The sequence below is a fragment of the Protopterus annectens genome, chromosome 2.part1 (assembly GCF_019279795.1).
Source record: "Protopterus annectens isolate FY-2018-M chromosome 2.part1, PAN1.0, whole genome shotgun sequence".
NCBI lineage: Eukaryota > Metazoa > Chordata > Ceratodontiformes > Protopteridae > Protopterus > Protopterus annectens.
Window position 1 is genome coordinate 104851738 of NC_056729.1, and position 24764 is coordinate 104876501.

The 24764-nt window shown below is 41.6% G+C and overlaps 1 protein-coding gene across 12 annotated transcripts in view; it reads left to right on the plus strand.

The window, feature by feature from the left end:
* RAPGEF2 (Rap guanine nucleotide exchange factor 2) overlaps nt 1–24764 on the plus strand; it is a 2418607-nt gene that overhangs the window by 2063831 nt on the left and 330012 nt on the right. For 3 of the 12 annotated variants that reach the window (XM_044062055.1, XM_044062064.1, XM_044062058.1), the window contains exon 19: nt 12434–12448. The exons of the other annotated variants lie outside the window; for them this stretch is intronic. In XM_044062055.1, the coding sequence (XP_043917990.1) occupies nt 12434–12448 (15 nt within the window). The remainder of the gene's footprint in view (nt 1–12433; nt 12449–24764) is intronic. 12 annotated transcript variants of the gene reach the window in all.

The window sequence follows — 24764 nt, forward strand, 5'->3', positions numbered from 1 at the left end:
AACACAATCCTAGTATTACACTATCAGTGCCCCATTTCCAGAATCCAACTCAATTAAAATTCTCCTGACTTGAGTCCTCTCACTGACTTAGCATGGCAAATCTTTTTGAATTATTTAACTATAGAAAGGGGTTTCAATGCTGCAACTCATGCACATTTAATAACTATTTACTGACAGCTACTTAGTATCCTTTCAGTTTTACTTTTTAAATTATGTATTTAAAACACTTTAGCAGCAGCCCTTACACTCCTACAGAACATAAATTTAAACCTCTTTCTGAAATTATAGTTCTGGTTGTTTGACAGATTTTAAATGTATAGAGTTCATTTCATAGTTAACTGAACAGCAAAACTGATACTTATTTTTCTGCATTAGAGTGTATTACCTGCATATGCATAGTCTTCTTACTTCTCAGTGGGTATATCTTGATGTAGTGCCTTCCCTGTCCCTTTCTCACATTGTAAGGATTCCATCTTTCACTTTGTGTCATGTTAGGGAAGAACACCACTGCTTCAAAGTTTTCCATTTGGTCTGCCATCAGTATGTAGGTGGTCACCAGTAAAATGGAGTAATATCATCATTTGGAGAAGTCTTCTCTTTCCACATGGATGCATGGCTCCAAGTGACTGGACTCCAGAAACCAGGGCTCCTGACTTCATCTCACATCACCTTTCATAGTTACAGTTAGGGCTAAATTAGTTTCAGGGTTGGGAGGGTGGCCTAATGGTTAAGGTGTTTGCCTTACAAACACAAAGTGCAGGGTTTGAGTCTTATAAGAGATAATTGGCTAGGCTTAAAATGGCTCGCAAGGGCAGTTAGCCTACTACTAATCTATGAACCTGTAAGGCCTCTTCAGGTCACCCTGTTTGTTGGAGTGGTTATGATTTCCCCACAAAGAAAACTTTCCTTCACCATTGTAGATTGTTACAATGATGCTGGTGGTTTTGGCATTTTTTGCTGGACTCCACCATCCACATTTCATTGCTTTCTTAATTTGATGGACATCCTTCTCTTGACTAAACTGTTAAATTGGACCATATAGATCCACTGGAGCAGACATCAGGAGTGTCTTTTCTTCTGATATTGCTGCCTATTGTCAGGGGTTTTTACCATGAACGTTTCACATTAAAGTATTTGGATAAGCGTTTACAAAATATGGATGGATTTGGTGCAAACACTGCACCTTGTTTATGACCCAAATGTAAGAAATCTTTGATTGTCAGATAAAAGGGAAGAATATCTTTTTTGGGCTAACAGCAGATGATCGTCATGTGTGGATCACTGTTTCAGTGATCACTACCGGGATCCCTGCTAGTGGCTGAGTCCAACATCAGGCCTGACTTTTAGAGTTATGTACCTTTCACCCATGGTTAGGGCAAGTTTGTCTGACTACAGACATTTTGATATACCCGATATAAAGGTGATGCCTGCCCACACCATGCTTGCTTCTTTCATAAGACATCTGTTTTCTGCAAGAGAGTGCATAACAGTCTGGTGTCATTCCAGGTTTACAACTGAAGCACATTTAAGCAAATACGTAAATCCACTGAGGATAATTTTCTTTCCTTTCCATTCTTAGAGTTGCTTAGCTTGTATTTTTATTAAAGCAGAAATCTACCACAATGCACAGAGGTATAGGGTATGCCTATCCAACAGAAGGCAACCGGATGCATTTGCAAATGTCAGATTCTACATAAAGATTACTACATGCAGTGAATTTATTGCAGGGACAGGATGTATGTAATTACAGTATTTGCCAGGATTTTTTCTTGAAGCCTTTCAGGATTACCAGACCAGAGAGATGCTTTGTAGTTTCTTTAAACCAGTCTGCCTCTGCCTTGTCTGCAGATTTTTTTATTTAATTTATTTATTTATGTACATTGTTTACCAGGCAGTGTCCGACTGGGCCAGAGACACGTTTTCAGCGGATACTTGTGGGGGGGAGCGGCGGCACCAAGACAGGTGTTAGTAACATAGTTATGGTAAAAAGGTAAGCAAGTAACATACATGATACAGCAAGCTCTGTTAACCGGAACTCAAGCAACCGGCAAAAAAATATCGAAGAAATACAATACAATTTTTATGTGTTACACTTTCTGCCCCCCCCCCCCCCCCCCCACAGAAAAATAACTTACATTTTTAGAGCTTTACAGTTTTAAAAAGGAAGATGGGAATAAATTCCTTCTCTCCTCAACATGAGAACAAGTCAAACCAAGCAAATAGTATAGGGTAGAGTATTAGTCAGGCCTATTTTTAATAGTAACTCTCAATCAACCAGAAACTTCAGTTATCCAGCATCTACCAGTCCCCATGGGTGCCAGTTAACTGAGAGTTTACTGTAGTAGAAAATATATTTTCAGTAAACATAGAAAATATAACAAGATAAGCAAGTAACTTACATGATAGTGGAAAACACATTTTCAATAAGCAAAGAAAATATAAAAAGATAGGCAAGTTACATACATGACAATGGAAAATACATTTTCATTGAGCATGGAAAATATAATTACAAGGTAATATTTTTTGGAAGTACAGGTAGGAATATGTAAGATATCACAAGAGAGGTAGAGCAACAGCGGTGAAGTATAAGAAAGGGACTTATGCAATGTTAGTATGTGGGTCAGAAAGTTTAGAGGTGAATGCAGGAGCATAGCCAGTGATTAGTGAGGTGTTCTTTTAGGAGTAATTTGAATTTGTGATTGTCAGAGGTATTAAGTATGCGCTGGTGGAATCGATTACAGGATTTGGATATTTTATTTAAATATCCAAATCCTGAAACCTACTCCCCAGCAAATAGTTAATACCCCCGACAATCGCAAATTCAAATTACTCTTTGAAGTTGTCTGCACAGGATATGTTAATTACTTCCTGTATTTGTTTAGTGAGGAACCTCAGTGGACATTCCAGTTGTTGGAGGTTCCTGGTTAGGTGTATATCAAAGGAAGCATTGTACTCAGTGGTAGGTCTGATGAATGCTGAATATAGTGGAGCAATGACCTCCTTGGACCTAAATGCCATACCTTAGTTTATAAATTGCACAACATGGAATGACTTCCTCACTACTATTGACACGTGATGGTCAAAGGCTAGGTTACTGGGTAGACTCTTAGAGGTGTCTTGTCAATATGATAATTACCAGAGGTGGATGACCTCCCAAAGGATACTATTATGCATTTCTTGGCATTTAGTTTTAGTCTGTGGCTACGACACAAGTTATTTGCCTGTGTCAGCCCTTTCTGGAAATATTAGTGCCAGTGGGGGATTCTATGACTGCTCTACAGATTTGATTAGTCAGAGGCACTTGACATTGGTCTTGCCTTCAGAGAAGTAAATGCCAAAAAAGAATGGTCCCAGGACTGATCACTGAGGGACTCTGCTTGTGACTGGCTTCTTTCTAGAGGTGAACTGCCCATTTCTAGCTTCCTGTGTCCTGTCTGTGAGCTAGCTGGCTATCTGCCAGGTGACATAAGGGTTTATACCTAACCTCTTGAGTGTGTCAACAATGCCTGAGTTGGGCTATCATGTCAAATGCATTGGTCTGAACAAGGTAGGCAGTGTGAACCATTTTGCCCTCATTCATTGCTTCGGTGACCTTCTCAAAGAAGTCCACCAAGCTGAGTAGGCATGGGATGCCCCTGACAAAACCAGATTGGGATGGATCCATTGTTTGGAGGTTTCCTTTGTCATTATTGATAATTTTCATAATTCTTTCCATGGCTTTGCATATGAGACTAGCGAGACTTGTAGGTTTGTAGTTTCCAAGGTCTGTAGATGGCCCACTTTTGTGCAGAGGGATGACTATTGCTGCTGTCCATTCATGAAGCATGAAGCCTGTTTGGAGGCTACAGTTGAATAAAAATTCCAGAAGGCCTGATAGGTCAGGTTTCATGCTGTTTAGAAGGAGTCTTGGGATATTGTCTGGGCCCATTGATGCAGTGCTCTTGACCTTAGAGAGAGCATTGAGGACCTGTTCCTTAGTTATATTAGGGGGGGTTATACTTGATGATATTTCCTGAGGGGAGGTTGAGAGGGAGGGAGGGGTAAAGTTAGGGCTAATTTTGTCTACACAGAACTGTTTATTGTTTTTGAGGTTGTAAACATAGCTAAATAATGCCTTATGGTTGCCCTTGGCCTGGGAGGCCAAATTCGACTTTGCTAGACTTTATCATTTGAGCTGCGGTTTAGTTTGATGAGAGTGCTTTTATTCTGCTGGGTGCTATACCTCCTAATTGTTGCCATGATTTTCTTCCTTCTGCTATGCAGCCTTTTGATGATGTGATTCCACTAGGGTGTTTTTGAGTTAGTTCTGTACTTTTTCCTGGTGGGTACAGCTGTCTGTGTGGATTTATTAACATGCTTGTATAGGGTTTCATTGAACAGTTCCGAAATAGGCAGCAGTGTTCGTATGTTTTATGGTGGCTTGAAACTTTGCCAGGTTATCACTTAATAATAGGAAGTTAACCTTAGAGTAGTTCCTGAACATTCCAGGGTTAGCCGGAGTTCTGGGTTTTATTTTTGCTTCACAGGAAATATTTTTTTTGATCTCACCTTACCAGAGAAGACATTACACTAGTGGTGTGCACCAGTCTCTCATATTAAGGCGGACCCAGACCCATTATGTTTCTACCCCTGGTTAGCATATTGACTGTCTTGTCCAGAGAGTTTAACAAAATCCAGGGATCTCTGTGCTTGCACATTTGGTGTTGTGTATGATTCACAGTTAATAGTGGGGTAATTAGTCACCCATGAATATGGTATTGTTGTACATGGTGAGTGTTTCCAGAAAGCTTAAATACATGTTACGGGTTTCCTGGATCATAGAGAGGGACCTATAGTTTGCAAGGAAGGTGGTATAGGATTCTGCCTATGATTAATTGAATGTGGAGAAGCTCAGGTGCATCATTCTGTTTGACCAGCCTTGAGGTGTGTTTTATTTTTTATGTAAACTGAGACACCTCCACCTTTAGTCCCTGTCTGTGTAGTAGCTGATCTTAGTGTGTGTAAGACAATTTTATAGCCATGCATTGCCGGTGTGCTCTCCACAGCTTTAAATCATGTCTCTTTGACTGCACAAGTGTCAACATTCTCTAAGGTGAGGAGAGCTTGTAGAGAGTGGCGTATTTTGTTAAAACTCCTGGCAGTGAGCAGTAACACATTTATATTTTCTTGGTTTTGGTTTACTATGTTGGAAATACTTTGTTTGCAGTTATCTAAAAAAAGCACTTTGGGGGGAGGTCAGTGTTTTGGCTATTATTCAAAAGCCTAGAGGGGAGAGGTACAGGCCATCCCTGGCAAAGCAGCGTGGTCTGCTGACCATCTCCTTCCATGATGACAAATATTGCACCTCTTTAGAATGCCACCGGAAACTAAGCCAATTTTTAAAATCAGTCATCATCTGTTAGTATTGTGCCATCATCCTTGTAGAAGGTAAAATGTTGTCCAATGCTAGGCTCATATCAGCCTGGGTCACACATTCTGAAATCTCCATGATGTTTCTTCATAGAGTCTAGGGAGGTAAGTCTCAGGTCATTTATACCCTCATGGACTATGAATCATACTGGCACTTGTGGTCAAAGGACCTGAGTGCATGCGTAATGTGGTGGATCCTAGCTCTTGATAAGCAACTGACCATGACTTTCTCCTTACTCATCTTGGTGAAAGAGACAGCAGTGTGTCTCAGAATGTTAGATTGTATGGGCTTAGACATTGAGGTTGATTGCGATGTGGCTTTGTTGACGTGGGTGTTGTTTTGAAAGTGTGCATTCAGGGCTGCTGAGGGTATTTGTTATATGTACTTCATCTAGGAGGTCTTTGGAGTTTGGAAGGTTACACTTAAGTGCCTCATCATATGTGGGGTCTATGTGTCTGCTTTGAAGTGTGGGTGAGGAGTGCAGTGTGTGTACTGCTGACAACCTGTTTGACATTGAGTGTTTTTATTTGAAAACTTTGCCTCTATTGATTTTGTGTAAATCCATCTGTCTTATCTTATCAGTTTATTTGAGAGTTAACTAGCTGTCAGTAAATATGAGGCAATTTCTGTATTGCCTCAGGGTGCCCATATCTACCAAGCTGGTAACAGAAATAGTAGGAAAGTTCATATCCATGGTAACAGGTCCTTTTTTAGTGATTAGACAATTGGGGTGAGAATATAAAATAATGTCAGGAGTGTCTGGTTTGCAACTCCTGGCACAGGGTTTATCACTGTAAAATAGTTGCCCTGTACGCAATTTAGGTATTGATGCAATTTACAGGAAAAATGTCACCTCAAGATGTCTGCATCTATACAGGGCACTGACAAACACTTGAGGGGAAACTAATAAGTAGTCCCTTATAATCTTGATAATTTATGGGTGAAGTATTTATGGAGATATTCTGAAGTAAAGTTCGACAGCAGCTAATAAAGCAGTACTTACCGAAAAGAAAGTAGTGGTTTTGTCAAGAATGATGAAAAGAGGGGATTCGCCTGATTGGCTACTACTAGTGCTGGTCTCACCACAGCTTCACTCTACTGGGATGCAATGCCCCTTTGCTTCTACTCTCACCAGAACCAAAACAGTAGCACCAATCCCAAGATGCGAAGCAGGCCACGGGCTCTTTGGTGATTAACAGTTTTGCCCCAGATGTGTAGCCTTTTCCTGGTAGGTGCCTTGAAAAGCAAACAGACCAGTCAGGAAGATCCTACGCAGGCAGTCACTCCGCAGTGATAGACAGTCAGGAATCAATGCTCTCTGCTCCTTCTTTCACCGGGCGCAAAGTGTAAACACAAATTCCAAGCTGGCAGCTATGACGCAGTTGTTAGGGTTTCTTATGATCAGTAGTCTTCGGGAAATAATGTCCCTGTGCTCTTTTCTGTCACCAGGAGCAAAACAGAAACACTAATCCTAAGATGACTACTGAGAGGCAGAATGTGGATTTCCGATGATTGGTGATCTTGGTCCTAAGAGTTGCAGTGTGCACTAAGCAGTTAGATATGAAAGAGGGGGCAACTTAATATTTAGCAATATAAGTGGGAGTCACTAATTTTAAAAGAGCAAGATAGATTGGATGGGGTGGGCACGTTTTATTCTGGATTTGTGGAATACAGTGGGATAGCCAATAAATTTAAATAGCTGAAGGCAAATGATTTCACAGTATAATAATTTTTTGCTTACTCACAATAGCCAGTGAAACGGGAGAGGGAAGGAAATATGTGGGCAAATTAAAATAAGGGAGCTGAGTTTAAAAACACACCGCCACCAGGGTTGGAGTGTATGGGAAAATGTAATTTCTGTACAGCTTGCAAGAGACACAGATGTGATATCTTTTCTGAATTAAATATGCAGTTGAAAGCAGAATATAGGTAAAACATTGTATAAAGAAAATATGCCACAATATACAAAATAGAAGAAGGTAATGAAGCAAAACAAATTGCAAGAAAGCAGAAACTACTACCTTTCCGTCACAGCAGTTTGTCACAGTATGAGTGAACTTTTCCTGTAAAGCTTTGAAATTTTTATTTTACCCCTTAAGTAGAAAGTTTAGTTCCTAGCACCAGTTTTTGAAAGATAGGTTTGACCACAAGTTTATGACGTAATCTCTGTTAGACAATCTGCTGCACTGGTTTACCTCTGAGCCTCCTAAGCAGTCTACCAAACAGTTGATACCCCTCTCAGAGCTACATAAACCAGCTGGTATACCTAACTTTGCACAGTTCCTTTATATTTATGCTTGAGATGTGGCATTTTTATGTTGATTCTAACACTTTTTTTTTCTGATTTATTTCCAGACCCTTATGTACACAGACAACATGGTGATTGTTGCTGGAATCTAGCTGAGAATTCTAAATCTTCTTTTTTTTTTTTTTTTTTTTTACTTGTATTTATTTTTAACCAGATGCATGACCTTGATCCTCTTTTTTTACCATTTTCAATTGCAAGCCAGACCAGAAGAGCTTGAATTAATGTATGTGGATAATTAAGACCAGCTATTGAACCGGCATGTGTTTAGGAGGTGGGAGGCAACTGGGAGTGCCCAGGTAAAACATGCAGGCATGGGGTGAAAATGCAAACTACATAAGTATTAAAGCTTAGTGGGAGTGGATGTGCATGAGACTTCAGCTTTGAGCCCACTGCTGTTTATACTGGTGATGGGCTACAGTAGCAAACAGGTCGGAGGGAACAGATCAGCAAAGCTGTTGCAGGCAGATGATGTGGCATTACAGGCAGACACTGAACAAGACCTTCAGCAAGGATTGGGGGAATGGAATGCAAAAATGAAGGCACATGGGATGAAACTGAATACATATAACATGATTGTCATGGCAGCAAATGGGGGAAATCCGAAGAAGCTAAAAATTGAGATAAAGGAAAAATAGTGGAATAGGTTAGCAGCTTCAGGTATCTTGGAGAGGTGGTTCAGGAGAAGGGAAGCCTGGATGATGAAGTCAAAGCTAGAATCAGAGAGACTGCAGCCAGATGCCACAGAGTGTCAAGGATAGTGTATGACAGAAGAAAACCAAAGAAGCTGAAAAATCAGGTTTGGAAAACATTGGTGAGATCAGTACTACTGTGGGGTACAGAAACCTGGGCAGAGAAGTTAAAGCAGTAGAGAAAGTTAGAGGAAATGGATGTGAAATGCCTGAGATGGGTGGTAGGATGCACACTGTGGGGCAGACAAAGAAATGAGGGTATCAAAGCAGATGCCATAGTTGCTCCAGTTGTAGAGAAGGTCAAAGAGAACAGATTATGGTGTTTGAGTGCATGTACAGGAGAACAGAAGACAATCTGATGAAGATGATTTGGAAGAGATGGGAAGAAGGTAAGAAGAAATGAAGATATCCAGCAAAGAGCTGGATGGACTGCATGAGAGGAACTCTGCAACAGTCAGGCATGATCATTGAAGAAGGTAGGAGAGTGGCACTGAATCGAGAAAGATGGCGTCAGTTGGCCCAACACCCTTATCCCATGTAGAAAATGGGGAAAAAGGGGCTGGTTAATGTTTGGAAGGTGTCTGTGGCTATTTGTCCCTGTAATACATTAGGTACTTTGTCACTGGTGTAGTTTTTCTGAATTGAAGCAGAAAGATGATTCACTTTACTAACAGCAAGGTTTCACCAAAATCTGAACAGCTATACATTTGAATGTTTTGTTTGCTTCCTGTAGCAAAACAATGCAAATGTTTTTGGCTTATTCCCTGAATTAGTAGGCATTGTCAGTTTGGAGTGCGACTCCACTAAGTGAGGCAGAGATTTCTCTGGGAAGCTATAGTCTAGTGCCAAAGCAAGATGAGAGAAACCACTACTGCATGGCAGGAGTTTTTAGGACATCTAGCCTTTTCATGACTGTCCCTTGGTTAAATTTGTAAGTGTTTACTAGACGTTCACTGTTGATCTAAAACTAGGTATATGCTGCAGTAAATGATGTATACAGCTCTTGGGTTTAACTGTAGAGAGAAATAGCCATTACTGCTAACATGTCGCTCTTCTTTTTGTTTATTTTTCCAGTATTTAGCTGGGTATGTAGTGGAATAGGCAGAACTCATTTGCAGATTACCTGTTTTGTCCATTTCAGGTTTCTGGATTAACCAGAACCTATCACAGTTGTTAGTGTGTGCAAGTGAGAGGGATTATTTATGTAATGCCAGCCTGTTGTGGGATGCACATGAACACATCTACCCACCCCTCACTGGAACTGTGAAGGATTATAGTTCATCTATGGCATGTGTTTGGGATGTAGTAAGAAACTGCAGAATGTGTCAAAAAAACATCATTTCTTTCGCATGTAGGGAGGACATGCTGACTATGTGTAGAAAGCACCCCAGTTGAGAAATCAACTGAAGAACGTATTGCTGTGAGGGAGCAACTCTAACCTCAGTGCCAGTGTGCTGTCCTAGACAGAACCTTCTCCTGAAAATGTTTGTTTACCTTTTTTATTAGCTTCTTAAACTTGTCTTTGTGGCGACCCCTAACTGGGAAAAGCCGAAGGACAGTAGTAGTTTGTTTTTGACTTGTAATTTTCTGTGAATCTGTTGTGTTGCTTAATCCATTCTCATTACTACTACAATATGCTGTTAGGTGCTGCCTTACGATTGTACTACTAAACCTTTTGCTATACTGCACTTTTACTGTCTGCAGTGCTGGGGTCCTAAGTTTTCTTATTCCTGTTCTTCCTATTAGAACTTTGGTTTGTGGTGGAGTGCAACTCCAGTGGTGTCTGCTTAATATTTTTTTGTCCTATCTGTATTCTCGCTTTTTTTTTTTTTTTTTTGGTATTCAGTTCTCTCTCTAAATGCAGTGTCAAAAGCTCACTTCCATATTCAGGTCTGTTTCTGAGCTGTCAGCTAGGTGGTGCTCAAGCCAGAGCTTTAGCACTGCCATCCTCCTCCTAGGATGGGTAACTTGGTGTCCCTTGTTCATTCTTACAGCATTATAGCTAGATCCTCCACCTCCTTTGCATACTGCTTAAACCTGGGCTGAATGGATTCCCAGGCAAGGCTTTATCCCGCTCCACTTCTGAATCAGTGCAGTGATAATTCGTACAGCATTAAAACAATGGTTTTCTTATTTCTTGGTTAAACGTACAGCATATGTAAAATATTAGCATCTTCTGTCACAGCTGTGTTTGACATGGACGTGCAATAAGATTTATAAGTATACTGTATCAGATGTATTGGCATAGAGGGATAAAACCCTGAATACTAGACAAGTGACCCAAGTTCATTTAGTAGCTTGGGTGCTTGTTAGAGCTGTTGTGGGAGGGAGATGACATAGCTTTGCTGGCTTGCCTCTCCTCGGGATACATATGCATGTCCCTATTGGAAACCAGAGACCTCACAGTAGTGCTAGCTTCAAGAGGCAGGGTTGTCCTGGGTGTTTGCATTACTCATGGAAGTGAGTGACATGTCTTTGCTGATGTCCATTGTACACTGAACTCCGAGCATGTTACTGGGCATGTGCAGTTGGTGTAGGGCTCTAAATAATGAAACAAGAGACCAACCCAAGATGGTTGCCTCAATGGTAACCCTCCTCATTTGGATTTCACCCAGGGATATGGAGAGTGAAGTGGGCCAGTAGAGAGAGAGAGTTTGATAGTCAGCAGGTGCAAAAGTTAAAAAAAATAAATAAAAATAAGCATGTTGCACTTTTGATAGAATTGTTTGTATTTGTTTACCAGGACATTATCTTTTATTGTTTAAACAGGTTCATGTTTATTGTCTGTTTTTCACTTTAAGAAATATACAAAAGCTTTAGTTTCGAACAGCCCTTTACATTCCTGCTTGATAAGGTATTTGGTTTGCCCCTTGTCTCATATGTACTTAATCTGCTGTTAGACTGAATCACACTCATAGATGCAGCAGATTCTGCATATGTTAAAAGAGAACAGATTTGTCTGTACTGTGGAAAAAGTGGAAAGGAAACTATTATCTTAAGTAATTTTGCTGAATTCTGAATTTTCTTTTCTGCTCCTAGCTGTCTCTCCAGGTTGTTATTAAAGGTTCTTTTTTTGGCTTAGCCAGGTTTGGATACTTTGATTTGTTTAAATCACGAGACCCAGCCTGCTGTATAGAAGCACATATAATCAAATCTCTGGTGTTTTTTTTTTTATCAGGTGTATGTGCATGTGTCTAAGCCTTGTGAGAATGTTGTGAATTGCTTGAAAGTGAAAATGTGTCCCATACCCCATTTTACTCTTTTTGGCCTTGGAAGTGTGTACATGAGGTGGGGAGATCTAGACCTTAATGTGGTTTATAATGGAGTCTTTTTAAATCTGTTACATTATATGCTGTAGTCCTTGATAACTAAATCTGTCTTGCGGTTTGACAGATATAAGAAAGACCATCTGGCAAATATGTTTCTTGCATTTACAACATTATTCATACTTTACTACTACTAATCTTCCTTAAATGGTGTAATTAGCATCCTGCTTCTCAGTTTACGTGTGTTATGTGGGTATTACCTTTGAAAATATGATGATGTCTAAAGTCATCCATACCATATGTCCTATGTCATTTTGTTTATGTAAATAGGTTAGGAAAAGGACAAAAAAGGTTATTAAAAAAAAATTAAAGGTTATTGTCCCAGAGCTGGCCCTTAGAACATGAGTGCTGCAGTGGAGTGTGACTGCCCAACATTTGACTCACAGAGCTACAGGATGTGACTGTTCAGTGTTGATTTGCAAGTTGTCATATGCACATGGGAAATAGCTGAGTGATATATTAGCAAGAAGCTAGTTTTCTGACTTCCAGTTCTTGGGACCTCAAACACATCAGGGTGTCTTTACAATAATTTGTGTTCAGTCACTGAAATAAAATGAAACATTCCTCACCGAGAGTATTATAAAAATGCATGATTTCAGTTGAGCTTTAAAAAAACGTAGTTAGCAATATGGTGTTATAGGTAAAAATCTGTTAACAGTTTATATAATAACTTCTGTGATTTGTTTTGTTTTATTTACAGCTGCAGAATTAAGTAGTGAGTATGCAAAATGTGTGTTACTTGTAGTCAGTTTGCTGAGTGTTTTTTGCTTTAGTTTCTCTCCTGGTCATCTGCTATCACAAAACCTTCATGCAGCGCTAGTAAGGCGTAACTGTTGCAGCATATAACTTGCGTTTTGTCTTGTTCTTGGCTAATTTGCTCTGTCTGTTAAAGGCAGTCTTAATTGCTCAGTGCATTCATGCTTTGTAGAAGTCTCTTAGTCTGAAAGAAGTGTATCATTACTTTGCAGAGAGTCCACTGCTTATTGCTTTGTCCTATGCTTTGGTATAGTGTCAGCATCAAGCTGTGTACATGTATAGCATAAGGTGACATGCAGCTCTGTAGTTTAGGAATGTCACAGTATGAAGTACTAATCTGCACTGTCATAGTGGATAACACGGGATTTTTTGTATATAAGCTGTTTTGCCCATTTGGCAGAGAATTTTATTTTTTTTATTTTTTATTTATTTATTTATTTATTTAATTTTTTTTTTTTGTGGAAGGGACCTTTATACCCGAAAATGCACAGCATGTAATTTGATTGCCTCAGACTCCCTTTGCATGAGGAACCTTATTGAATCTGTCATCCTCTGATCTCATCATGCAAGGATCATGATTTCTGCTTTGATATTATTTCATTAAAATACTTACTGTGACATCCCTAATGCAGTCAGATAGTTTACACACTGAAAGTTTGCTCCTAGATTAAATACAACAGTTAAGCGAGTCCTTGATATTTTAAGTTGTACTTCCTAATCCATTAGTTCCTTAAATCTTAGATGCACATCCTGCTGTACTTTCTTTGTACAAACTTTTCCTCAGTCAGCAAATACTACTGATATCACTGAGCATATTCGAGTATATTGGGTTGTTAAAGCTACATAGAGGCTTTATTTAAAATAATATTACAAGGTAGAGACTCTACCTAAAGGAGTATTGCAGTTTAAATTTGTAAGAATTCTTACTGTACTGTATTTTGATTTGATCATGTGGTCCTATACTTTTGTTATCCTGTTTTTTAGTGGAATCTTTTTTTTTTGCTAAATTTGCTCATAAGTAACATTGACTTTTAGGTTCCCTTTATTTATTTATTTCATACACTGTTTACCCGGATATGTCCACTGAACACATGGTCATTTTTAGGGCTGTCCCAGGATTACCATCTGGTCAAATGACCTGCTCAAAGTCACACATTAGGCAGATGGAGGTTGAAGGATTCAAACTCTGTACCCCTAATTATATAAATGTTTTAGTTGTTATAAGTTGATCTATGCCCCACATTTTCTCCTGTGTTGTGTCACAACTGATGCATGCAACTCTGTTCACTGAATAAAAACAGTCATCTGCTAAGAACCTGATTATGTCCTTCAGTATCACTGTTGCAGTATTTTTTACATACGGGATCTCCTGACAAAGTTTAGCCAGTATACCAAAGCCTTACGAATTAATAGATGTCGTATGTTACATGTATGCTTCCTGCGCAAGGCGTAGGGCATAAAGGTGATATATGGAAGTACATACCTCAGACTTCTTTGCCGCCAATCCAAATGCCATCACTGATTGCCTGTTTAAACTGTCCTTTTGTGCTGATTACCAAGCCGTGTTTTGAAAGTGCTTCATTGAGATTTCTTCTTATCTATTTCCTTTTTCATTTTTATGTGTTTATATGTCATCCAGCAAAAGAAAATGCCAGTGTGGGAGCAGGAGTGGCCTTAGGTCAACTGGTGCCCTAGGCAAAAGGGCTCCACAGCACCCCCTACCACACCACCTGGTGCTCCCATCTTGGTCTACCTACACCAAATAAATACTGGAAAAGTGCCCCTACTAGAGCGGCGCCCTAGGCAGCTGCCTAGTTGGCCTATGCCTAAGGCCGGCTATGTGTGGGAGGCAGATTCCTCATAAAGATCATCATGAGCAGTGTTTGTTCTGTTCTCACAACCATATGCAGTGTTCTGTCTGCCAGGCATTTGTCTCTAAGATCCTACATAATTATCTCTCCTCCTTATTTTACCTAGAGAACCAACATCTAAAATTATTGGCATAAGGTGCTATGGTGGAGTCTTCCCATCCCGAGGGTCAGCCGACTGCCAAGAAAAAGACCAAAACACTCTGGTCTAACTTGGCTGCTGTTCCAACCTCCCCAGACATCTCTCTCAACGCTGGTGAAAGCTCAGAGGATTGTCCAGTTGTTGTTCAGATTCTTCTACCGCAACCCTCTCGGAGGCCAGCATGGATCTCACTTCTTGCTTGTCTTTGGAGGCTTTACAAATTTTAGACATTGAGGAGGAACCTCGGCTGATTATTTCTGAGGGATTGAGGTGATACTGCAAATCCTAGTTTAGGAGGAGATTCCTACTGTGTTGATCAGGTTTCGACAAGGGTCCAAACCTTCTAGGGTTTTTTTGGAAGATGTCCCTCAAAAGAAAAAAAAACAAGCATATTACTTGTGTTGTTAAAAATACCTAACATGAATGGCAAGATTTTGTTCAAGGGTTGTTTAATGCCTTAATGGTGTTAAAGCATTCTCAAGGAGTTTCTGTGCCTGTTCTTCCCTGGTCGTGTACTCCTCTTAAGAGGCTCAGAAAGCAGGAGTCTTCTGAAAAAGAATTGGATTCTGAGGAATAGTCTTTGGCATATTCTAAACAAATCCCTTCTTCCTTGGATTATGGATATGAGGAGGAAGATTCTATTAGTCCAGATTCTTCCTGAGAAGAAATTTCCTTTGGGGACCCTATTTTTCGCTTGATGGAATATTTCAAATGGCACTGTTCTCAGGTTTCTGCTATTCAGAAGAGGTATTAGGAACTCCTCTAGTTAGTCAGTCTCCCAAAACCTGTGCTGTTCCTCCAGTCTTGGCTGTCCCCTTGGGTACCTTTTCAGCATACTCTGTTGCCCTGATTCTCAGCCTTCAGCCCATAAGAAACCTGACAGATTTTACAAGGCGCCTGATAAGATAATTGTATAGTAGAAATGTCCTCCTCCTGATCCTTCTGTAGTATCTGTCTCTTCTGACAAACCTAAACTTTTGCCATCTACTAAACTACTTCCTTCTGATATACAGTAGAGCCAAGGAATGTCTAGGCAAAATGGTCTGTACTGCTGCCACCCTGGCTTTTAGGGCTTTTAATTACCAGACTCATATGATCGGTTATGTTTTAGCCCTTCTTTCTCAAACTTATGCAATTTTTGACCTCCCTGATTCAGAAGGGAAGGTCTTGGCCCTTTCCTTACTGGGTTCTTACCTGTCTAATGGCTCACCACTCTATTAAATGTAGTTCTGATGCTTCCTCTAGGGCTGCTGTATTTGGTTCTGTTTTGAGAGATTACTCTTGGCTTCATCTTCAGTGTTTACCTGATGATAAGTCTAAATTGTTGGATGCCCCTCTTGATGATCAGAACCTTTTTGGCTCTGCTGCTGCCGAACTTTTTTAAGTCTCTCCATGGTAAAGGGAAGGCCTTGCAGAAATTGAAATGATGTTCTTCATCTCACATTGCTGCAGTCCTTACATATGGGTAGTCCGCTGTCCTCGGTCGGCCCGAATACCAAAGTATTAGGCTGACGTCGGTCATGGGCGCTCAGATCTGACATCAGAGCGTCAGGGTATAAAAGCGCATGACCGACGTCATATCCTCAGTCTTTTTTGCCGCATGGTCCGATGCAGAAGCAGCGTTGCAAGTGCCGTTCGGTGTTCTGAAATTTTCGTATTCTGAGTTTCAGACCGAAACCAAGTTGGGCTAAGTACCCCGTTGGGGAATATTTTTGTTTTTTCTTGCCTCAGTTAATTCCGGATGTCAGAAAAAGTGAATAATTGTATTTCTTGTGGGAAACAGATACCACATAGGGATTATCACTCTCTTTGCATTCCTTGTTTGGGACCGGACCACGACGTAGTCGGGTGTCGGTTTTGCGCTAGGTTTAATAAGCGCACTATAAAAAGAAGGTTAGATTGTGCTAGGTTAGTCTTTGGTAAGCGGTGTAATTATAATATGTCGTCGGATCCTCCGGCCGCTTCCGAAGAAGCGCAAAGACAAATCCTTGAAACCTAGACAGGTTGATTCGTCCGTTTCGGACGCCGGTCCTGCAGAAGCTACAGTGGAGCAGGTGGATCCGGCTGAAGTTTCTGTTGAGTCTCAGGGGGAAAGTTTGATTTTGCAGGATGTGGCCTCACAGGAGTCAGGTCAAGCTGAAGGGGCCTCTCAGGTTACTGTTCTCCCTTCTATGCCTAAGGTGGTTAGGCCTTCTGCTACTATTTCTAAGGCTTCTTCTAAGGGCAGGTCTGTTTTGCCTTCCTCTGGTGTCCCTCCAGGTACTTCAGGGTCTGTGCCTAAAAGCACATGCTTAAAATGGCATAAGATATGATTACTTTAATTAGAGATTCTATGGTCCCTCCTGATAAGAGGCCCAGGGTGGAGCGAGAGTTGGAAAGTTTGGATCAGTCCTCAGGCGACTCAGACTCTTCTGCTGAAGATATTCAAGATTTTCCCCTTATTCGGATTCTGATGCAGAGGATTCCACTCCTTCTGCTTCTCCTCCAGAGGATTTTTCGTTTTCAGAAACTCTGCATTCCATGAGGGAGCATTTTAAGTGGGAAGGACAGGATTTCTCTGATTCACGAAAGAGGCTTAGGGAATTCTTGTTTTACCACAGCATAGACCCTTGGCTATACCTCCTGTTTTGGATGTTGTTCAAGATGTTTTCTCGGAGGCTTCCCTTAATCCAGATTCTTTGCCTCCTGCCCAGTTAAACCGGACAGGTATTACAGGGTGCCTGAGGCTCATAAATATCTGTATAAGAGTCCTAGGGCGGACCCAGAAACTATTAGTCAGGGGCCTAAGGGTGCTAGAGCTTCTGTTGTAAAGAATCCGGTTCCTCTAGATAAGGAAGCTAGAGCTTTGGATAGATGGGGTAAGAAGGTGTATACCTCTTCTACTTTAGCAATGAGGGCTTTAAATTGCCAGTTTCATATGTTGAAGTATCAGAATTTCCTCCTTTCTCAGCTAAAATCTAAAGTGGATGCTTTGGCAGAGGGCATAGAGTGTAAAGAATTGCAGGATTTAGTACATGTCTCTGAACAGGTGGGTAAGCATTCTTTGCAGTGTGGTTTTGATGCTGTACAGGCCTCTTCTAGGGTGGCTGCCACTGGATCAGTTCTTCGTAGGCACGCCTGGCTTAAGGATCAGAATTTGTCCGAGCATGTTAAAACTAGAATTCTGGATGCCCCTTTACAGTCTGAAGTTTTGTTTGGTCCCCCTGTGGAGTCGGTTTTGAAGAAAATGGAAGACAAGGCTAAGTCTATGCAGACTGTTAAAGATTTTTTTCAGGTGAAACCTCCAAAGTTTAGTAGAAATTGGCCTACTAAGGGGTGGACCTACCCTTCTTCTGATTCTCAGTCTAGGGGTAGATCTAGACGTGGCAGGGGCAGAGCTCACAGTATATTCAGGCCTAGAACTTGGAGTTCACCTGCACAATCTGCAGGTGAGGGCAGGGGCCAGTCCTTTCGTAAACAGGCCCAATGACCTGCATTTTCAGCTGCCAGATTCTTCTTCCCTGGCAGCTCCTTTGGGAGGAAAATTAGCACTCTTCAAGCAAAACTGGCTTTTAGTCACCCAGGACAAATGGGTATTGGACATTATAAACCGAGGCTACAAGTTCTATTTCCATACATTGCCTCCTTTCAAAGGCATGCCAGACGTTCCTCCTCGGCAAAGGATAGAGGCTCACAAGCAGATTTCTTTACTTCTTCAAATAGGAGCTATACAGCCAGTTCCTCTGTCAGAAGTGGGACTAGGATTTTATTCTCGCCTGTTTCTAGTACCAAAGAAAGGGAACACGTGGAGACCAATTTTGGATTTATCGATCCTCAACACTTATCTGGACATTCCAAAGTTCAAAATGCTGACGTTACAACAGCTTTTACCTCTGTTGGGAAAAGATCACTGGATGGTAACTCTGGATCTCAAAGAGGCTTATCTTCATGTTCCTATCAGGCCCAGTTGCAGGAGGTACCTGCGTTTTGGCTGGAAATTTACATTATCAGTTCTCTGCATTGCCCTTTGGCTTATCTACTGTGCCCAGAGTGTTCACAAAGGTTCTGGCTCCAGTGATAGCCTTTTTCAGGTTAAAAGGAATACAGATTTATCCTTATTTGGACGATTGCCTGATTATTGCACAACACAAAGACGAACTTCTGCATCATCTACAGTATGTGATGGTAGTGTTAAGATGCCTAGGGTATTCTGTGAACGAAACAAAGTCCAGTCTAGTACCCTCTCAGGACATGTGCTTTCTGGGTGTGAGACTGAATACAGCTTCCCAGATGGCCTTTTTGATCCCGGACAAACAAAGAAGCCTTTCTCTTTATTTCCATCAAATGTCTCTACAGTCCAGGCTGACTGCAAGGACAGTCCTTCAAGCCTTGGGGTTCATGGCATCTTGTATTCTGGTGCTTCCCAATGCCAAACTGCGTATGAGGAAGCTTCAGTGGTATCTCAAAAATGTATGGACACAACACTGCCAAGATCTAGACACTGTCATTCAGATAATACCTTGCATTCAGAAAGAATTTTTTTGGTGGGCTCAGGAATGTCACCTAAACAAGGGACTCTCTGTGACCCGACCAGAGGCGAGTCAGATTCTAACGACAGATGCCTCGGACAAGGCTTGGGGAGCACACCTCAATGGAAAATGGGTGCAAGACACATGGCCTGTCAGACTTCAACATTTGCATATCAACTTGAAGGAGATGTTAGCAGTCCAATTTGCATTGATGGCTTTCAAGGATTTACTTCACCCAGGACAGGTGTTGATTCAAACAGACAACACTACTGTCATGTGGTACATCAACAAGCACCATTCGTACCCTCTTTGCAGGCAAGCGATGATTTTGTGGGAGACTGCTCTCAGTTTACACCTCAATCTTCAGGCAAGGTTTCTACCAGGAGCACAGAACTCCTTAGCGGATGTGTTGAGCAGACAAATTGTGGATCCTCACGAGTGGAAACTGGATCCTCATGTGTTTCAAAAGTTGACAGTGTTATGGGGACTCCAGACATAGATCTGTTCGCTTCTCCACTAAATTACCAGTTGCCAAAGTTTTGCACAAAATTTTTCATCCCACAGCTTGGAAGGTGGATGCTCTATCATTCAGTTGGAGCAATCTTCATGTCTATGCCTTTCCACCTCTGCCTCTCATTCCCAAGGTACTCCTGAAGGCCAGAATAGACAAGCCATCCATGATTCTGATAGCGCGGATTGGCCTCGACAGCACTGGTACCCACTACTGAGGAGTTTGGCACGGAGCCTCCATGGCCTCTGCCTTTGATTCCGCATCTTTTGTCTCAGGAGGGCAATCACTTCCTCAATGTCAAGATTCAGTCTCTGCATCTCACAGCCTGGCATATTCTGTTTTAGACCCTGGAGGGTCTCCGCTTCCACAACAAGTTTTGAATGTTATTTTGGAGGCCAGAAGGCCTAGTACAAGGAAAGTTTACGCTGATAAGTGGAGGAGATTTTTTCTTTGGAGCAAAGCGAAGGACTTTGATGTTTCCAAGCCTGATTTAAGTGTTTCTCTTCAATATCTTACTGAGTTATTGGACATGGATTTGTCTTTCTCCTCGATAAAGGTTCATGCTGCAGCCATTTCTGCTCACTATGACTGTGACCCTCCTTTATTTTCCCATCCTTTGTTTAAGCAATTTCTTAGAGGGGCAAAGAACATAAGACCCCCACGTAGAGCTCCTACTCCTGCTTGGGATCTCAATTTTGTGTTGGAAAAGCTTACTCTACAACCTTTTGAGCCTGCAGCTACTGCCGAGTTAAAGTATTTATCATGGAAGACTGCTTTTTTGTTGGCCATTACCTCTGCAAGAAGGGTTTCTGAATTACAGGCCCTTATGGCAGTGGAACCTTTCCTGATTTTTCATAAGGATAGGGTATCTTTGCGTACTAATCCTTCCTTTATGCCTAAAGTGGTTTCTAGTGTGGCCTTGAACCAAACTATTCATTTGCCTACTTTTTATGCAAACCCTCAAAATAAAGGGAGAAGATTTTGCATACTTTGGATATTCACAGGCAGTTACGTTATTATTTGAGCAGAACCAAGGGGTTCAGGCAGTCTCAGCAGTTGTTTGTTTCTTTTGCTTTGGGTTCTCAGGGAAAACCTGTTTCAAAACAAACTATTTCTAAATGGATTGGGTTTTGTATTTCTTTCTGTTATTCCCATCATGGTAAGGAGATTCCGGCTGGAATCAGACCTCATTCCACTAGAGCTACTGCCACTTCTACTGCCTTTCTAAGGGGTAGCTACAAAGATATTTTGGAAGCAGCCACTTGGAGTTCAGTACATACTTTTTCCTAGCATTACCACCTTCCTCTTTATTCTAAGTCTAGGGCTGGATTTGCCACTGCAATATTACAGGGCATTTTAGCATCCCCTAATGCTTTATGATTTTGCCATCCTCCCTTTACCTCTGCTTTGGGATTCTACCCATATGTAAGGACTGCAGCAATGTGAGATGAAGAACATAGTACAGTTTTGTACCTACCATAAATGTAGATGTTCAAGATCCACATTGCTGCAGTCCAATTACCCTCCCTCCTTCCCTCTGTAGTTTGGCATGGTTATATGGTTTGGGTGATGGTTGTTGTTGGGCATGTTTTTGGGAGGTATCCTGTTTTTGGGCTGTGGCCTTTCTTTTTAGGGCCTTCTGACATCTGGGGCAAGAAAAGACTGAGGATATGACGTCGGTCATGCGCTTTTATACCCTGACGCTCTGATGTCAGATCTGAGCGCCCATGACCGACGTCAGCCTAATACTTTGGTATTCGGGCCGACCGAGGACAGCGGACTACCCATATGTAAGGACTGCAGCAATGTGGATCTTCGAACATCTACATTTATGGTAGGTACAAAACTGTACTTTTTTTGTTTCTCTGTCCCTAAATTTCAGAGGAATTATCCCTCCAAATCTTCTTTTGTTCACAGATGGCCTTGCCTGCCTCCTTAAGGTAAAAATGATTCTAAGTGTGTACCCCCTGGTAAGTCTACTCAGCCGCCTTCTTTTCAAGACAAACCAGGTTCTATCTGGCAGTTTGCTTCCAATTTCTCTAGGCCAGTTTCCCTTATCCCTTCATCTTTCCCTGTCTCTTCCCAGTTTGAGAAAAGTCACTCAAAGCTCTTGAGTTTTGTCCGTCATCTACCAAAGATATTTCATGCTGTGGAAATCCCTTCCTGCTTTTCTGGGCATCCCTCAACCTCTTCAGGAACATATTCCTTTCTTTCCAGAACTACTACAGGGCCTTCTGGCTCTCAGTGTACCACTTCAGGTGTGCCCCCTGCCAGGGAAGGGAAAGGTTTTTATTCCTGGATGTTCCTGATTCCCAGGAAGGAAGACACCTGGAGATCCACTCTGGACCTTTCAACACCTTTCTGAAGCTCCCTTCCTTTCAGATGTTGTCCCATCAAACACTGTTCCTCCTCCTCCTTCCCCAGGCATTCTTGGTATCCTTGGACCTCAGAGATTCCTACCTTCACATCTCCATTCATCCTGTTTTCAGAAAGTTTTTGTGTTTCTCTGTTTCTTATTTGCATTTTCAGTTCTCTGCTTTGCCCATTGGCCTCCTTACTGCCCCAAAGGTATTCACCAAATGCCTCCCTTCTGTCATTGCCTTCTGCAGGATGAGAGAAGTTCAGGTTTTTCCTTATCTGGTTGACTTGCTCGTTCAGGCTTCATCCTCTAAAGTTTTCTTTCCACACTTCCAGCTTACTGTTTGTTACAAAGCTTGGAGTTTGCCATAAACTTTCAGAAATCAGTCCTGGTTCCCTCTCAGGATCATTTTTTTAATCATTTGTAGGATCCAGACTATTCCCATGCTGGCATTCCTGCCTCCACCCAAGGCCGTCTCTATCTGATCATCTTTTTTAATTTATTTTTCCTCTGGCTTCAAAGGCCAAGGATTTTCTCAGATTTTTTGGATTCAGTGACTTCCACCATTTCTATGCTGCCTGTAGCAGGCTCCATATGAGAAAACTGCAGTGGCTCCAACACTGTCATCCACTAGATTTTCTAGTTCCCGTCTTTACATGTCTCAAATTCGAGCATCAGTGGTGGATTCATCAGCTTTCTCTTAACACAAGACTTCCTTTCTAACCTCCAGTCTTATTTCAGGAACTTTTTTTTATGCCTCTGACAGGGGGTGGGGAGCATCCTTTGCTTTCCTCAAGGTCCAAGGTATCTGTCCTTCTCATTAGAGGTCAGATCACATCAGCATCAAGGAGATGAGAGCTGTCCTTTTTACTCTTCAGCTTTTCATTCCCTGTTTTGTCCAGGTATTCTCAGAGTCTACACAGACAATTCCACAATGGTGTGGTATATCAGCAAGCAAGGGGAACATGGTCCTACCTTCTTTGCAGACTCACTCTTCAGGTCTGGGATGTAGCTGTCCAGTACTAAGTAATTCTTCAGGATGTCTACATTCCTTCACAGCAAAATATAGTGGCAGACTGTCTGAACAGATCCAGTACACAGGCTCAAGAATGGGTACTTCAGAGATGTGCTTCTGGATATTGTCCATCAGTGGTGTATTCCACAGGTAGATCTTTTTGCCTCCCCTCTGAACAGACAACTTCCTCTTTTCTGTGTCAGAGTCCCAAGACCTCTGGCTTGGAAGGTGGATGCCTAACTTTTCCTTGGAAGGAGATGTTTCTCTACACCTTCCGTCCCCTTCCCTGAAACAGAGGGTCCTGCTCAAGACCCCCCCCCCCGAAATCTTGCTGGCGACCCCCTTATGGCTCAAACAGCATTGGTTCCCCATTCTTCACTTAGCCATTGGCAGTCACCATAAGTTAGCTCACAGGGGGGACCTTATCACACAAGACAAGGGAAGTCTTATCCATCCTCACTTGTCCACTCTTCAACTGATGCTGTGGATGATAGGTTTTCATCTCTTTTACGCATCTCTTTTCTGAGAATGTGCTTAGGGTTCTGGAGGAGGCCAGGAAATCCACTACCAGGAAATCGTATTTGCCCAAATGGAAGTGATTTTCTCTCTGGTGCCTTTATCATAACCAGGATCTCTTTTCAGTGGGGATCCCTCTGGTTCTCTTATTTGTATGAATTGCTCCATGCTAGGTTGGCATATTCTTCAGTTAAAGCTCACCTATCAACTCTTTCTGCTTGTCTGCTCTTGACTCCTCCTATAGGTTTGAGGTCAATCAATTTCTTAAAGGCATCCATCGTATCAGGCCTGTTAGCATGCCTGTTTCTTTTTCCTGGGACCTCAGTTTTGTGTTTGAAAAATTGACTTAGGCTCCTTTTGAGGCTGAATCTTCAGCTTCCTTGCAACATTGAACTTGAAAGACTGTTCTTCCTTTGGCCATTACTTCAACTAAAAGAGTGTTTAAGCTCCAGGCTGTTGTGGCTGTTCCTCCTTTCTTAGTCTTTCCTAGGGACAGTGTGTCTCTTCATACTAATCCCCCTCTTATGCCCAAGGGGGTTAATAAGTTGTCTCTTAATCAGTCTGGTAATTTACCCTCCTTTTTCCCTTCTCCAGTCTGCTAGTGAGAAGGTTCTTCACACATTGGATTTGCATAAACAGCTCAGATATTATTTGGATAAGACTAAGACCAATCTCAAATCTCAGCAAATTTTTGTTTCCTTTCATTCCATATCTTTGGGTTTAGCGTTTTCTAAGCAAACCATATCCTCTTGGATCTCTAAGGCCATTTCTTTTTGTTGCTCCTTTCATAGTAAATGACTTTCTGCCTTCTACCTCTAGAGCTAGCTTTGCCAGAGCTATCCTGTCTGGATTTCTAAATGGCTCTTCTACACCTTCCTCCTTCCAAGTTTCTTGTTGAGCTTTTGTGCTCTTCCTTATGTTAAGAACTGCAACAGTGACATGGAAGGTCACAGTACAGTTGAGTAAAATCTTACCATAAGCATAGATGTCCTTCTTTTTACTGTTGCAGTATTCGCTCCCTCCCTTCTCCCCCTTCTGCTCTGCTCCTTCTGCCTTTCTGGCCCGGAATTCAGTTCTGTTTTTTTCTCTCTCTCCTTTTGGATGTACACGTCCCTCCTAGTTCCTAGGGACAGTTGTTCCTCCTGAGGCTTTTCAGTTCTGAGGTATGTATGTCCATACGTCACCTTTATGCCCTACACCTTGCACGGGGAACATAAGTGTGATGCTTGTCTATAAATTCCTAAGGCTTTGGTATACTTGCTGGACATTGAGCTACCCTTAGCAGATCCCTTTTGTAAAGAGTACTGCAACAGTGAAGAGAAGGACATGTACTGCTTTAGTAAGATTTTACACAAC